Raw genomic sequence first — 17043 nt, forward strand, 5'->3', positions numbered from 1 at the left:
AACATGACCTCGTAATGCTGCACACAGTAGTTCACCATGTTCCTGTACACTCCCACAGGCAGCACCCCTATCACTCCATCCCCCTCCTCTTCATCCCACGCCTCTCCCCTCTCCTGTATTTCAACTACTTAACCCAGCTGAGGTGGCTACTCACTTCAATCAGGCCCTAGTGCTCAAAGATCTCAGTGGCCATGTGTAATTTTTCTATGTCTGATACGCGACTGTGTTAAAGGGCCTCGTCCACCTTTAAATATAAATGTTGCTCGTCATCCCATATTCTGAACAGCAATTGATCTTAACTCATATTGTTGTTATTCCATTCCAGATTTTCCATATGAAATAAACACTAATTAGGACGAGGGCACCTCACTTAGTATATTTAATAGATAGCAGTGATTTTTTATAGTTTATGAGCATGTCTGCTCATTACCTTGACTGATCATTTACACGGCTGGTTTCCACAGTAACATTAGCCGATATATCCTGGTTATTCATACTGTCATCTGCTGCCGTACAAGCAGGAGTAGCTACTGACTGGCGATTATCATTAGCTGTTGTCACGGGAATATCTGTTGCATCATTCCTCTGTGTACCAGAAACCTGAAACAAAACAAAACATATCTGGAGTTATTACACCAACATTTTAATTTCATTTTATAAAACACTCTTAAAGTGTTCTGAAATACGATGTCACACTGTGCAAAATCTTTTTATTCATGCAATCACATTTAATGTCCAAAACATTTGATATGAAGTAGTTGTTGCAATCTTTAGTGGTTGCTCATCAGAAGTCTACTTTGTGTTCCAGGTCTACTACTATTTGTTGCTACAAACAGTTGTAATTACCAAATATGTTTCCACAATGCTAACAAAAACATCAAGGCCTGAAAAGAGCACCAGACTGCTTCCATTTACATGTCAGTATGGATCAAGGTGACCGCACAGGTAGATCTCAATGTCAAATGCACACACTTAACACTACGCAACTGTCAGTACCCAAAGTTAAACCGGTAAACCATCTCAACTTTTGCTAGCGATCCAAGATTATAGTCGTGTGAGGTCTTTTTGCCATGTTCGATTTCCTGGGATGTCTGCGTCCCACTCACTGGATGAAAGAATATTGACAATAGGGGACATTAGAATTTTGGCAATGGTTTCCGGTTGTAGGGAATGCCACACTAGTGTTGCACATTTATGCACTAAATCTACCTAAATATGCTCCAAGACAAAAACGACGCACCACAAATTGGTCACAAACTGATATTCAAACAGGTATAGATGAAAAATATGAAACTGTAAATCTTGGCGACCGATGGATAAATGTGTGATGCTGCAGTGTAATTTCACCGTGCAGTGGCAATGACAGCAAATGGGCCACGTCTATACCAGGGCATAAAGTGTCTGCGAATTTCATTCTGTGTACTCAGCTGGACAGTAACTATGTCTTGCAGACAGGCCTGTGAACAATATGTGCAAAGTCAGCATTTGAGAGAGAGGACGTGTAGCTGAGTTCAACTAAGCCAGTTAAGAGTTAATTGGCAAATAGCTTGACATCTGAATAGGAGCGATGCCACTATTCAGATGATCTTGGCAGGAGTGGGTGAACCATGGCCAAACACAGTTTCAAGAATGTATCAGTTCACCTAGAGAGAAGACAGGATGCAGAACTTACTAAGATTGAATGAAATGCATTACGATCATCAGGCATGTGAAGAAAAACTTAAAACCAAATACAACTAAATTATGCATACATGTTTTACTGTAGAGGAACTGAATAGGGAGGAAATTTAAGAACAGGATCTATTGTAACAGTTAAATTAAAAACAATATTACATACTGAAACACTGAAAGATATGAAATAGAATACCAAGATTTGTTTTAAAAATAAACAAAAGACATCCATGATCATTTCAATGAGAAGTTAGAATACCTCTAAGAACATATTATAGAAATCGATAAAGAGATCACACCAAAACGAAAGATTATAATGGATAAATTTAGTGGTAAGCAGGGCAAAATTTAAAAAAAATCTTGAATTGGAATCTCTGGTACTATACCAGTCATGTGTTAATAGTAGTTGCCTAGAACAATTTGTCTGCCTATGTTTTTCCACAAGAAAACAAATACAAAATGGACCTGACAAGGTGCAGATGGGACTAAAAATGAAATTGACTGTATTTTATCACTAAATCAAGAAATTTTACAGGATGTGACAGTACTAAAACGTTTTTTAAATTAAAGAGTACCTAGGTTCACAAGTGATATACACATAGGAAGGTGTTCCAGTGAAGATGATACATGATACTGAGTAGAGTGGCAGGGTACTATGTAACATGCCAGCCTAGTCTCACGATGCCCCATCTGCCTGTCATACACACTTTGTAGCATACACTGAATATTTACCATATATTAGACAATGCACAGTGAGGCTGTTTAACACATGTAGTGTTCAATAAAGGTGACAAAGCTATCACAATAAGCATTAAGTTAAGAATCAACAGCAACATCAATGACACACAAATTTTCTGAGAGAATGAGAAACAGAACAGAACAGTGTTGCCATGTGGAGTGCTTATCAGTATTGCCAGCTGATATGCTAAATGTGGGACAAATTTGTCAGGCAGAAAACCAGGAATGTACACGGATCAGCCAGAACCTTATGACCACCAAGCTACTATCTGTATAAACCCGTCCAGGCATAGCAGTGTCACCTGGTGAGGATTGACTGCTAGGCAGACAAATGCATGGTGCATACAGTATCAGTGAGTGTGCTGTTTGTGTGTAGAATGAGGAAGGTACGTGAATCTACCCGAGTTTGACCGAGGGCAGATTATGATGGCCCGGAGGCTTGGCGCAGGCAATTGAGACCTGCATGACTTATTGGATGTTTGAGGATTGCTGTGATGAGTGTCTTCAACAGATGGCAAAACCACGTCCAGACATGGGGTTGTGCAGCCACCCCCTCATTACAGATGTCGTAAGTTGGGCAGACTGGTAAAACAGGACATGCGGCGAACTGTGGTGGACCTAACATCAGAGTTTAATGCTGAGCAGAATACAAGTGTGTTTGAACACAGAGTGCAACGAACACTCCTAATGATGGGTCTCCATTGCTGATTACCCATGTATGTGCCAATGTTAACAGTGTGATATCGGCAACTACGACTAAAATGGGTACATGACCATTGGTACTGGATGTTGGTGCAGTGGCACAGCATTGCATGGTCTGACGAATACCAATACCTTCTTCAATGTGCCGGTAGGAGGATGCAAACCCGTTGTCTTTCAGGGGGAAAGCTACTTGACACTTGTACTGTGCGATGGAGAGACAGGCTCGTGGCAGCTCCACTATGCTCTAGGGAACATTCACGAGGGCAGCAATGGGTCCAGGGGAGCTCGTGCAAGACACCATGATGGCCAAGGAGTATAGTACACCAGTTGCAGACCATATACACCACTTCACAATGATCATGTTTCCTGACAGCACTCGCATTTTTCAACAAGATGATGTGCCATGTCACCAAACAGGAGTGGTTTGAGGAGCACAGTGGTGAGTTCCAATTGATGTGCTGGCCCCCGAACTCTCTAGATCTGAACCCAATCGAACACATCTGCGATGTGATTGAAGGTGGCATCACATGGCCAGGAATGGGATGGTGTGGTTCAAGGAACACAGTGGTGAGTTTCCAATTGATGTGCTGGTCCCTCAACTCGCTAGATTCGAACCTGACTGAAGACATTTGTGATGTGATTGAAGATGGCATCAGAGCCCATCAAACTCCTTTCCCTGGTAATTTACAGGAATTAGGTGACTTGTGTATGAAGATGTGGTGTCAACTCTCTCCAGTGATCTACCAAGGCTTCACTGCCTCCATGCCACAACACATAGCCGCTGTTATCCGTGCCAAGGATGGACATACTGGCCATTAGGTAGGTAGTCATAACGTTCTGGCCGATCAGTGCAGATTACAAGACCAACAGGGAGGCCATATCACATTATAGCCAGTAATAATAATTTTCCTTACACTAGGTTCCACAACCACAAAGAATCTGTTTAATGCTCATAATGTGGTTTCCCCAAGGATGTAAAGTTTTTGCCAGAATTACACCCATTACAGTCCTCTTCCATGTTTTAAACAGTTCTCAGACTCTACTTGCAAATAGACATCCATCAACAACATTTCTGCAGTGGCTACATTTTCACTCTGGGCTACACACGCACTGGCAGATATATTAGTGCACATACATTGCTGAGCATGTGCATCATGAAGTAATATCCATATTTGTAGCCTATTAGTTTGTCAACTGTATGTATTTTCAGAGTTGACAAGTGAACAAAGTATCATTTAAGAAAGGCTTAAAAACCCAGCAGTCCGTAAGTCAATGTCTTTTTTAAATTTTAATCTTGACAAAGTGTTTACAGTCCCAGTGGAATTGTGATATTAACATTTAAAAAAAAAAATCAAGCAGCAAGTTTAACATAACTGAAACTGACTATAACACAAAGTTTTAAGACTTAAGAAAGGCAACATTTGGAGGTTTATTTCAACATTAATAGGGGTCAAGACATGAACAAGAAATGTAAATGAAAATAATTAAATGTCAGAAGTACTATCAAATGAAATATGGGTAAATGAAAAGTCCATTTGAAATACGAGTAGAGGAAAGCCATCTGAAAATGATAATGTTTCATGAGGAATGATTAATGCTAGATGAAAAATAAAACAGTATTACAAAAGGAACTTGTAAAAATATTTAAAGAATGTTGTCTTATTTAGTCCACATAATGTTATTTTGCCTTTTTTTTTTTGTCTTAAAATTTCTTCATTACTTTAGTTTTCATCCCCGCCGTCTTTGATCTTTCATTTCTTTCCTGTTGATGTCAGTGTTTTTGCTGAAATATGCTTTTATTAACTGGTGTTTCTCCTTAATCCTAATCTGTCAACAGCCCATTATTCCACTCTAAATTTGTAAGTATTAAACCTCAATGTGACATTTTGCCTTTATGTACTTATATCGTGTATGAACTACAAAAATTCAAGCAGGGGGGATCCTATACTACCTGAAATCTTATTTCCTGTATTTTAGACCATTTTTAAAGCCCCTTGGAAATTGTAAAATCAAGGTTTCATTGTGCACGATTTAGCTACAACCTAGTGGTTGTTTCCAGAGCGAATGTTTCATTCTACAGCAAAGCAAACAATTTTGAAAATTCTTGACAGATTAAATCTTTGCGACAGATTGGGACTCTAATCAAGAAGGAAAGGTTCTAGGTTTGTGTCCCATGTGGGCACATACAAAGGGTACCAGGAAAGTTTTGCAATACAGCTTTATTGATTTTATTTTTTTGAATTAATTTCCGCCACACTGAAACACCTCTCCATCCTCTGAAACCAATCCCTGAACTAGTTCTCCCAAATTTCTGTAGGGAGTAAGGTACACTCATTTTCCCAAGCCCCTGTGCTCCTTTCAGCTTCATTTTTGCAGTACAAAATCACAGGGAGCAAGTTCTGGACTGGACTGTAAGGAGGGTGCTCAAGAAGTGTCAGTTCTGTCTTCCACAAATATTCGATACGTGCTTTGGCACGGTGAGCTGGAGTGTTGTTGTGATGGAGGAACCAGGTGTCCATTCTTGACTTCGGTTGCAGGTTCTTCAAAGATTGAATGACTTTGGGAGACACTGCTCAGTGTACCATTTAGCTGTGATTGTCTTCTGTGTGTCCAAAACCATATGCTCAACAATTCGACTTGATTTTTAAAAAGCTATCATTTGCTTCTTTACTGATCGGGAATTTCTGACAGTTACGGTTGTGTCGTCATCTTCAAAAACTCAAACTTTATTCTGAGTCTTGGTCGGCATGTCATAATAGTACAGCCAAGTCTTGTCACCTGTCACAATGTTATTCACAGACTGAGACTGTCCCTTAGAAAACTACGGCAACATCTCCCAGCACCAAGTCACATGTCACAAAATCTGCTCTTCCACTGGTCTATGCAGCACCCAGAGACAACAAACTTTCTTTAGTTGCAAACGATCGTGCAGAATCGAATGAATTGCTGGAGCATTTAGCCCTACAGTATCCTCTATCAGCTTATAGGTCACTTGCCTGTCTTTGTCTAGTGTTTTCCTCTCACAGCATCAATGTTTTCCTCCATAACTGATGATCATGGCCTTCCTGTCCTCTCAGCATCCTCCAGAGTAAAATTTCCTCTTTGTGATACTCTGTACCACTTGAATACAGTTGTACAATGAGGACACACACCAAGTGCAAGAGTCATTTCTTCAAAGCACTGGTGTATGTTTATACCACACGCAGAGTTGTACCACAAAACTGTCCGAATCTCACTTCGTGACCACGATCCAAGACCAAGCACTTCAAGCTAATCCTGCAAGTGAATGAATGCGTCCACAAACTTGGCACAGCGGCTAAAATGCAAGTATGAAGTATTCTCAGAACACAGCAACAATCCTCCTCCTGCAACTTATTGTTGCTTCGTACTGCAGAACTTTCCTAGTAACCTTTGCATTAATCTGTCAAGAAATTTTGCTGCAGAGTAATGGATTCACTTTGGAAACAGCCCCCTTAGCTGTGGCTCGGCAATTTCTCCATGACACTTCTCTTGCTAGTAGTAGTAGTCCGGAAAAGTGTGCAGGAAAGCTTCAGTAAAATTTGGAATGTAGGACAGAGGAACTGATAGAATTGCAGCTGAAGCCGAAATGTGAGTCAGCCAGTAAGAATGTTGCCCAGCAAAGGCAAGGTTCCGGATTTGAGTTTCTGTCAGGTACACAGATTTGCTTGCCATACTTCGCTGCAGAGAGAGAGAGAGAGAGAGAGAGAGAGAGAGAGAGAGAGAGAGAGAGAATTATTCCAGAAAGTAATCCGCTATCGTACTGAATTTCCTCTGCTATAGAAGACTTTCTTCAACATGTTCCACGTCCTCCACCATCAGTCACAGAGTCCAGCAGATCCATCAAATACCTGAAACCGATGCTGACTCGTGGCCCAGAGGATATGCCAATAGAACTCTTACAGGGCCGTAGATCAGCTCTTGAGCTCTTGATCTTCACTCTGTTCTTTTCAATGGGAAACCCAAACAGCACCATGGCATGGCAAATGCTGCAATAGTTACCACTCTTGAGGAAGGCAATGGTGTAATCTACAGCAGTTACTTCAGTGTACGTATGCTCTCCACCAAATGAAGAACCTTTGCTGTAATTCTACTGAACATCCTCCAACTTTCACAGAATATACTCACTACAGAAGTAAGGCGTTTGCTTTTCCAGGGTACAACAGATACACTCTTCCATGCCATATAGACTTAAACAAGACTACTCCAAATGCACAAAATTTTGACAACACGTTGGGTTACACTCATACTAGTCTCCCAGGTAGCAGAGATGAACAATGCTGATCCACCTGGTACACCTGACACGCCTCAATGATCTACTGACTGCTTTGAGACCACATATGAAATTAGATTACATAGTAACAGGAATTGTTTAATTCCATGGGCTTTATACACCCAATTTTCATTTTTATTTTTATTTTATTTGTTAGTATATATGTTCTGATGTATGCTTGCATTTTCAACTGTTTTGAATGTTTAGTTCATTGCTGACAGTCAAAAAGCTTATATGTGTTTTTGAGGACTCAGAGAATTTTTACTTCTGAAAAACATGGATGATAGAAGTTGCATTAAATTTTACTTGAAAAATGAAATAAAGTGCACCAGCACATTCCAAATGTTGACTGTAGGTTTTGGTGAATCTACTATGAGTAAGGTAAGAGTTTATGAGTGATGTACACGTTTCACAGGTCAAGAAGATGTTGAAGATGACGACTGCCCTAGATGCCGTAACACATAAATTACTGATGACAGTGTGGAAGCAGTAAAGAAAATGGTTCTCAAAAATCACCAAATCATCATCAGAGAGGTTACTGACAGTATCAGTATATCCTCTAGCTCATGCCAAGCAATTTGTTCAGATGTTTTGGGCATGAAACGGTAGCAGTAGAGCTTTTTCCGAAATTGTTGAACTTCGACCAAGAACAACATCACTCAGGAATTGCTGAATGAAGTTGACAATAAACCAAAACTCCTAATGAAGGTAATTGAAGAGAACTATGAAAGATGTTGTTTTGCCACCACTGATGAGATAAAAACAGCACTGCTTAAGGAGCTGAACACCGTAACAAAAAGTGAGTTCCAGAAGTGCTTCTACAACTGGAAAAAGCACCGACATGCGTTATTATATATGAGGGGGATTACTGTGAAGAGGACAAAGCTGATGTTACTGTTGTTGTTGATGATGATGAATTAATAATAAAGATTCTTTAAGAAAAACAAAAATTCCTATTACTTTTTGATCACACCTCAAATGAACAATTTGGACTGATTGTGAACATTCACAAAACCAAAGAAGCTTGTACAATCTGCTCCTGAAACTACCACCTCAGATACCCATTATCTCTCAGAACATTGCGCTTCTGAGGGGAGGGGAGGCACAATTGGGTGGGGGAGGCACAGTTGGGTAGGTGTGTAGTAGTGGGGGGGGGGGGGGGGGTGGAAGATAGAATTTATGTTGCCCACACAGCTTTTTGGAGATGTCTGCCAATGGGTCTTTCTCAATAAATAGTCACTAAACTGGTAGTGTAATAAGAAGTCGTTTCACGAATCTCAACAGGGAGAATTATATAACCAATGTTCGAGTTCTTAGAAAAACACACATGAAAAGTCGATATTATCAGACACAGTCGCAAAATCTGGTTCAAGACTGATGGCAGGCTTCTTCAACAAATTCTAAGCAGCAATCTCTCTACTGATAGAACACCTCCCACTGTGGCCCTCTAGTTTGCTACAAGGTTCAGCTCAACAAGCTCTCATATTTTTTCATTTGTTGGGCATGATCTCATGAATGTTTCACAATGCCAACACCATTTTCAATCAGCCAAACTGTTACTAAATAAGAATGGGATACAAATCATTCTATAACTTATGAAATCTGCCAAGTAACTATCTATGTAAAAAAAACCTTACTTAAAGGCACATATTGCAAGCAATTTCAGTTATGTTATCAACAATATTGAACGCAACTGTAGATTAGACTACAATTCTGTAGGAGTGAAAAGTTTGTCTGTATACACAGAAGGAATATCTGCTTTGGCATATTTTATAATGACACTCTATAATGTGGTATGATTATGTTCATAATTTACCACATTACAATAATGACTGGAACTGAAAAACCTACCAAAGTAGATATTCCTTTCTTATAGAACAATTCTTTGAATCCTCTTTATGTATATTAACAATCTAAAAATGAACACTGGCTGGTCAAAACCAGTACAGGCATTATAAAACAATCATATGACTGTTAGAACAAGATAAAAGAATATAAGCCCATCATCTCAAGCCAGTACATCAAGTTTCTCAAAGACTTTAAAGAAATGTCCAACATTCAGCCAACTTAACTGAGGCACATCAATGAACGGGACCATACAAGGCAAAAAGTGGAAAACATGCCAAATATAATACCATCTCCAACTGGCAATTAGGCGTGACATATATTTTGTGCATGGACTAACCTTCTAAAACACCACTTTCAGGATACAGTTGCCACTAGTTTTTAACCAATTTTGTTTCCTTCTTTCTCTGCTGATGTGATGGAACTGCATATGTATTTCAGCTAGTGGGGCATACATCTACCATACATGAATTAAGACATAATGCAATGGCAGATATATTCGCTGCAATTTGAACTAGCTGAATTAATCAAAAACTTTTTTTTACCTCACATATTTGGAGGGAAAATGTGCCAATGACTCTACTGATGAAAGCACCTAGGAGTTAATAGTCATCTAGACTGAACAAACTGCAGCACACACATATACATAAAGCTTTCAAAATAAGTTTACTGAATAGTACTCAATGAAGGATATCATCATAGTGACAGTTATATGAGATCCTAGTGTCCCATCAATATTGTGCTGCAGAGTATACCCATTATCCAGTGTTCTTAAATAAATAATATAAAATAAGGGAGCTATACAAAAGAGTACTGAAAATTTCTGTACTATTTAACGTCTCAATTCTAAGTGTAAGGCATACCCCAATTATTATTCAGCTAGTCATCCAAAAGGAATCTGAATTTTTCCAGATATAAATCAAGTCAATAGCTTACAGAAGATGTGGCGGGTCCTGGCCCAGCACGCACAATGACACTCTTAACAGGTGCTGTAGTTGGTGTTACGGAAGTCTCTTCAGGAGGAGTGCAAACACGGTTCTGGCCTGCAGGCTGGGGGCCCTCACCCTCTGGAAGTGGAATCGACGCTGTTGTCACACTGTTATTTGTGTCGCAAGTGCCCGTGTTGGAATTCGGTTCGAAGCAGGCCATGGCCGAAGCGAGTGCTACTGCAACTTTGTGCGCAGATACGATGATCGGAGCCCTTTTCTGTTCACCGAGAAGCCGGTGACCGTCTTCGTTGGTTGCTTCTGTAATAATATTGAATTTTGTGATAACCTTATAAGTAATATATTACAACAATGACAACAATAAACTCATTATGATATTATACACTCACAGATATATTATACACTCACAGACAATTAAAGTAGTAAAGGAGTTTTGCTATTTGGGGAGCAAAATAACTGATGATGGTCGAAGAAGAGAGGATATAAAATGTAGACTGGCAATGGCAAGGAAAGCATTTCTGAAGAAAAGAAATTTGTTAACATCGAGTATAGATTTAAGTGCCATGAAGCCATTTCTGAAAGTATTTGTATAGAGTGTAGCCATGTATGGAGGTGAAACATGGACGATAAATAGTTTCGACAAGAAGAGAATAGAAGCTTTCGAAATGTGGTGTTACAGAAGAATGCTGAAGATTAGATGGGTAGATCACATAACTAATGAGGAGGTATTGAACAGAATTGGGGAGAAGAGGAGTTTGTGGCACAACTTGACAAGAAGGACACGTTAATAGGACATATTCTGAGGCATCCAGGGATCACAAATTTAGCATTGGAGGGCAGCATGGAGGGTAAAAATCGTAGAGGGAGACCAAGAGATGAATACACTAAGCAGATTCAAAAGGATGCAGGTTGCAGTAAGTACTGGGAGATGAAGAAGCTTGCATAGGATAGGGTAGCATGGAGAGTTGCATCAAACCAATCTCAGGACTGAAGACCACCACCACAACAACAACATCAACAACAACAACAACATGCCTCAGGACGATTTTAAAGTCTTACTGGACAAGACAATAAAATTACCTTTACCCTTTATACAAAATATGTGAAAACTACAGCCAGCAATCACTAACATCTGTGCATATGGAAGAGCATGATTAGGTGGATTCTCATCAGACAGTCCACAGGTGTACTGGCAGTTCCCAGTGCCCTGTGGGTACTGTAATTCAATGATTGGACATGTCACCATTGTCATGTGTGATGACAATAGCAACATGTCTGATGGCCAAAATATTGTACCGGTTGGACACTATGAAACAACAAACTAGCAGTACATCTGTGGACTTTTTGACCAACCAATATACCAAGAGAAACTGAAGAAACATTACTAGATTGTGTCAGCATACAGCTTTCTGTGTGTTTTATTACACTACTGGCCATTAAAATTAGTACACCACGAAGATGACGTGCTACAGATGCGAAATTTAACCGACAGGAAGAAGATTCTGTGATATGCAAATGATTAGCTTTTCAGAGCATTCACACAAGGTTGGCGCCGGTGGTGACACCTACAATGTGCTGACATAAGGAAAGTTTCCAACCGATTTCACATACACAAACAGCAGTTGACCAGCGTTGCCTGGTGAAACGTTGTTGTGATGCCTCGTGTAAGGAGGAGAAATGCGTACCATCACGTTTCTGACTTTGATAAAGGTCGGATTGTAGCCTATCACGATTGCGATTTATCGTATCGCGACATTGCTGCTTGCGTTGGTTGAGATCCAATGACTGTTAGCAGAATATGGAATCGGTGGGTTCAGGAGGGTAATACAGAATGCCGTTCTGGATCCCAATGGTCTCGAATCACTAGCAGTCGAGATGACAGGCATCTTATCCGCATGGCTGTAACAGATCGTGCAGCCACGTCTCGATCCCTGAGTCAACAGATGGGGACATTTGCAAGACAACAACCATCTGCACGAACAGTTCGAAGACATTTGCAGCAGCATGGACTATCAGCTTGGAGACCACGGCTGCGGTTAACGTTGATGCTGCATCACAGACAGGAGCACCTGCAATGGTGTACTCAATGACGAATCAGGGTGCAGGAATGGCAAAACGTCATTTTATCGGATGAATCCAGGTTCTGTTTACAGCATCATGATGGTCGCATTCGTGTTTGGCGACATCACGGTGAATGCACATTGGAAGCGTGTATTCGTCATTGCCGTACTGGCGTATCACCCGGTGTGATGGTATGGGGTGCCATTGGTTACACGTCTCTGTCACCTCTTGTTCGCATTGACGGCACTTTGAACAGTGGACGTTACATTTCAGATGTGTTACGACCCGTGGCTCTACCCTTCATTCGATCCCTGTGAAACCCTGCATTTCAGCAGGATAATGCACAACCGCATCTTGCAGGTCCTGTACGGGCCTTTCTGGATACAGAAAATGTTCGACTGCTGCCCTGGCCAGCACATGTCTTGTCACAATACGCCAGCCACTACTCTTGATGAACTGTGGTATCGCGTTGAAGCTGCATGGGCAGCTGTACCTGTACACGCCATCCAAGCTCTATTTGACTCAATGCCCAGGCGTATCAAGGTCGTTATTACGGCCAGAGGTGGTGGTTCTGGGTTCTGATTTCTCAGGATTTATGCACCTAAATTGCGTGAAAATGTAATCACATGTCAGTTCTAGTATAATATATTTGTCCAATGAATACCCATTTATCATCTGCATTTCTTCTTGGTGTAGCAATTTTAAATGGCCAGTGGTGTGTATGAAATCAAAGTTACAGAAAAGTAGCCAAGCCACATTTTGCAATGTCGAGAAGTTTTCTTATAACAGATAGAAATTCAAGCTTGAACATCAACCTCTTAGCACCGAAATGTATGAAGCTTGCTGTTATGCATTTGCCAAGTTTGGTCCGAGTGTAAAGAACTGGAAAATGAAGCCAAATCCATGACGCCATCTACCTGCACACTGCAATCTGTATATGTAACTTCTCGGCTAAGTACAGCGCAACTGTTCTTAAAAAAATTCCACCACATTTTTTTGGGCAGCTGATAACTGAAGATTTTATTTTTATTCGCCTGTATGACGACAATTCTGAGGGCATAGGTTTTTCGGATATTCCAGGCATCCAAAAGCATTTTATGTCAATGCTTTTACACACAAGCACAAAATCTTTCAAGACAGATTTATTGTAATTAAATGTTCTTGACATCCTGATTGCATTAATTTTCTATAAAAATCCAAAGTTTCAACGAATTCTACCACTGTCTTTGCCAGGAAGAGGCCCAAGCTTCAAGCTGCTGGGACTCAATCATCAAACAGGATGTGGCAACTGGAATTTAATAGATATGGGCTCAATGCTAAGCATCATGAATGATGTTTCATTGTTGGCACCAATGTAATCGCCAGCTGCATAGAGTACTATGCATTTACAAGTGTGAGATGCTGTTATTTCTTTGATGATCAGTCATGCTCATGATGAAGACAACAGTGGATATTTTAAAAAAAATTATTCTTATTAAAAATTCTTGTTTTTGAAAAGTGCAAAACACGTTTGAAAAAACTTTGAAACAACTTTTTGGCTGCCACTTGCAGACAGCTTTACAAAAGAGCACTTGCCCAACGTAGATTACTTAGGAAGTAAACAAAAATAGCACTATTTTTATTTCATACACAAATTTTTATGTTTTATGATATTTGTGGTTGAGTCTTTCTGATTCAACCTGAATTTTACATGACAGAAATAATTATAACGTTCAGTTATAACTGCGTTATGCCTAAAAGGCAATAAAAAATTGCACTCATATTTATAAAAGAGTGCAATATCATCAGGACAGAATACTGTTCTAAACTGAAACCAGCAATGAGGAACAGCCTACCGGTGTAAAATTCGTGAATGTGACAGGAAAAGTGGGAAATGATGTTGCTCCCCAGTTTTAACAAACCTGGGTTTCATAAAAAGTCTGCTTTTAAGGTGTAAACACGGAATGTTCTGCAAATTAAAAACCAGTTTCTATACAATTTCGGATGTGTACAAGTGAGTTTCCAATTACTTTCAGTTTCACACTGGTCGTACTTTCTGTCGTGTGATGCATGAAATGGTAATTGATTAAATTGGTTGACTTGGACCCAGCTTGTAGTCAATAACTGCTTCCCTTGTAGCAGATCAGCAAATGCACTGAACAAATCAGAAATCTATTTAAGCACTGTATGTGACTTAGGTCATTTGATCTGACTTCCCACCTGTCCTACAGCAATATTCCGGCATCCAGTGAACCTATGTGATTATCCTTGTCAATCACTACTGCACCCCTGCACCCTTTACCCTCATGGCTCATATACCTGCAATAGACCTAGATGACAATGTACTCCAGTCTGGTCACCAATGTCTCCTACTCCATCAAAGTCTAGGCTACCTTTGAAAGCATTCACTTTACTGCTGTCTATGTTGGCATGACAACTAATAAGGTGTCTGTACACACGAATGGCCACTGACAAACCGAGACCAAGAGACAGCTGGATCACCACGCTGCTAAACATAAACATGCTGCCCAATACAATGTTTTCTGCTTCAATGACTGCTCCACAGTCTGCATGATCTGGATCTTCCTATTAACATCAGTATTTCTTAATTTCACAGATGGTAACTCTTCCTGCAATATATCCTATGCTCCCCTTACCCCCAACTTTCACTAGTCCCTGCTTTCCACCAACCTCTCTCTTTCCCTGCTCCCATGAAGCGTAGTTGCAGTCCATAGTCTGCCTATAGCAGCACAGCCAGCAGTTGTTCAAGTGTGCTTAAGTCATCAACGTGTGTGCGGGTGGGAGGGCTGGGAAGCACATGCACTTGCTACTTCAGAGGAGTGCCTTTTGTCCAAAAACCTAAATGTCTAACAGTATTTTTATTGTGCCTTTCTTCAACTTAAAGTCTTGTCTATATAATAAGTAGCAATCTCTATTCTTTTCCTATTATTGTTCAAACCTTGAATTTAACTGATTGATACCTTGTTGAGATGGGGGTAGGACGTTTCGAAAATATTCTACAAACATCATTGTAATAATGGTCATGTTTCCACCATGTTTGCAAAACAAATACGCACTATTCTGTAGTTAACTTTCTAGTCACTGTTTCTCAGATAACAACAAACAACATAACCTTGAACTGCTAGTGTCAACTAACTTACGGGAACTACACACTAGTCAAGTTCACAGCTGACTATCACTACATTGGTCAAAACGAAGTCTAACGATTGCTACTGACAACAGACCTATGGCACACCCTGTACAGCAGGCAAATTGAAGCCTCCTCCCGTTATAATAACACGATCAACAAAATTATTCGCAATATTCTCCAAGTTCTCTCTAAACAGTGATGTCGCTACAGATGGTCAATGAGAGCATCTCATTACCATGCTTCAGCCACCCTTGTTGCTTAATTTGACCCGGATTATGATTCAGTTGTTAACTTCACTATACACTATATAGTTCTTCACAACAATCAACAAGCAGCCACCAATAACAGCTACCCCAACATTGATATATATATTCCAATGTGAAGTTAGCATTTAGCTGCCGTTCACTTTCAGTTTCAGCCAGCTTTTTGCTCTCAATAAGATATGCATCTTATTATCTTTAGCCCTTTGACTGCTGTTAATGAGTTGACTTTCCATGTTCCTCTACTCCACTGACAAGTTTAAGCATGGCCTCTGGTCTTCCTTGAGCACTATTAACAAGTTCACTCTGGCCTACCCTGAATGTTAATGACGAGTATAGACCCGTCATCACTTACTCAGTTACCTGTACAGTTTTGACTAGTTTAAATGTACGGTAGATTTTCCATTCTGTGCAACTGTAGTTTTACAAGTTATGGTCACCAAGTTATGTTCAGATAATTCGTTGTAATTTTGTCTTTCTGAGGTCTCTCTCGGTCAGCTGGTATAGCAACAGTCTTAAGTTCATTAACTGATAGTTCCTCTGGATATGAAAGTGATAGCGAAATGCTTACAAATAAAGCATGGTTTGGTGACAAATCTAACAGGAAAAAAATTGATTTTTCACCACTTAAGTAAGCATTTGATGATCTATCTTAAGGACACAAGTGTCAATCAGGGAATGAGCCAAGCACTCAATCATTCTTCATGCCATTTATCATAGAAGGTAGGATGTCATTTCTCGCCAACAAAAACCAACCAGTTTTATTCATTCACAAAGGAAACTACTCCAGTGGTTGGTTGGCTGATATGGGGGAAGGAACCAGTGTCATCGGTCCCATCGAAGTAGGGAAGCATAGGGAAGGAAATTGGCCTTGCCCTTTCAAATAAACCATTTCCAGCATTTGCCTGAATTGATTTAGGGAAATCACACAAACCCTAAATCTAGATGGTCAGACGCGGGCTTGAACCGTTGTCCCCCCGAGTGATAGTCCAGTGTGCTAACCACTGCTCCACTTCACTCGGTAACTACTCCAGTGCATTCTTAATTACCAAAGTGGAAAGATATGTAGTATGAAGACATTTCATATTATATAAGCCTGGTCTCTAACGTAACATTAAAGTTTAGCTGCCTGACAGAGAATTATGTCATTCATGGACAAGGAGTTATCAAAAATTTATGAAATGCAGTGCCAAATGCCCCAACAGGATGATAACTGTTCCATACTGTTTCCATAGTGTACTTACTACAGATAAGCATTCTCTGCTCCTCCAGAGATTAAGCATTCAATTAGTCTACAGAAAAATAGTTTACAAAGGTATAACCCATCTCATGATACAATAACGTGAAGTTAGAAAGTTCTTACTGTTGTTCAAAATGGACAGGGCAGCAATATACATC

The 17043-nt window shown here is 40.1% G+C and overlaps 1 protein-coding gene across 1 annotated transcript in view; it reads right to left on the bottom strand.

Moving 5' to 3' along the window:
• LOC124777488 (E3 ubiquitin-protein ligase UBR5) overlaps positions 1–17043 on the bottom strand; it is a 344177-nt gene that overhangs the window by 62432 nt on the left and 264702 nt on the right. The window contains exons 36-37 of the mRNA XM_047252926.1: positions 10184–10494; positions 431–600 (exon numbers count right to left, since the gene is read on the bottom strand). Coding sequence (XP_047108882.1) covers positions 431–600; positions 10184–10494 — 481 coding nt within the window. The remainder of the gene's footprint in view (positions 1–430; positions 601–10183; positions 10495–17043) is intronic.

Source organism: Schistocerca piceifrons, chromosome 2, assembly GCF_021461385.2.
Source record: "Schistocerca piceifrons isolate TAMUIC-IGC-003096 chromosome 2, iqSchPice1.1, whole genome shotgun sequence".
NCBI classification, from domain to species: Eukaryota; Metazoa; Arthropoda; class Insecta; order Orthoptera; family Acrididae; genus Schistocerca; species Schistocerca piceifrons.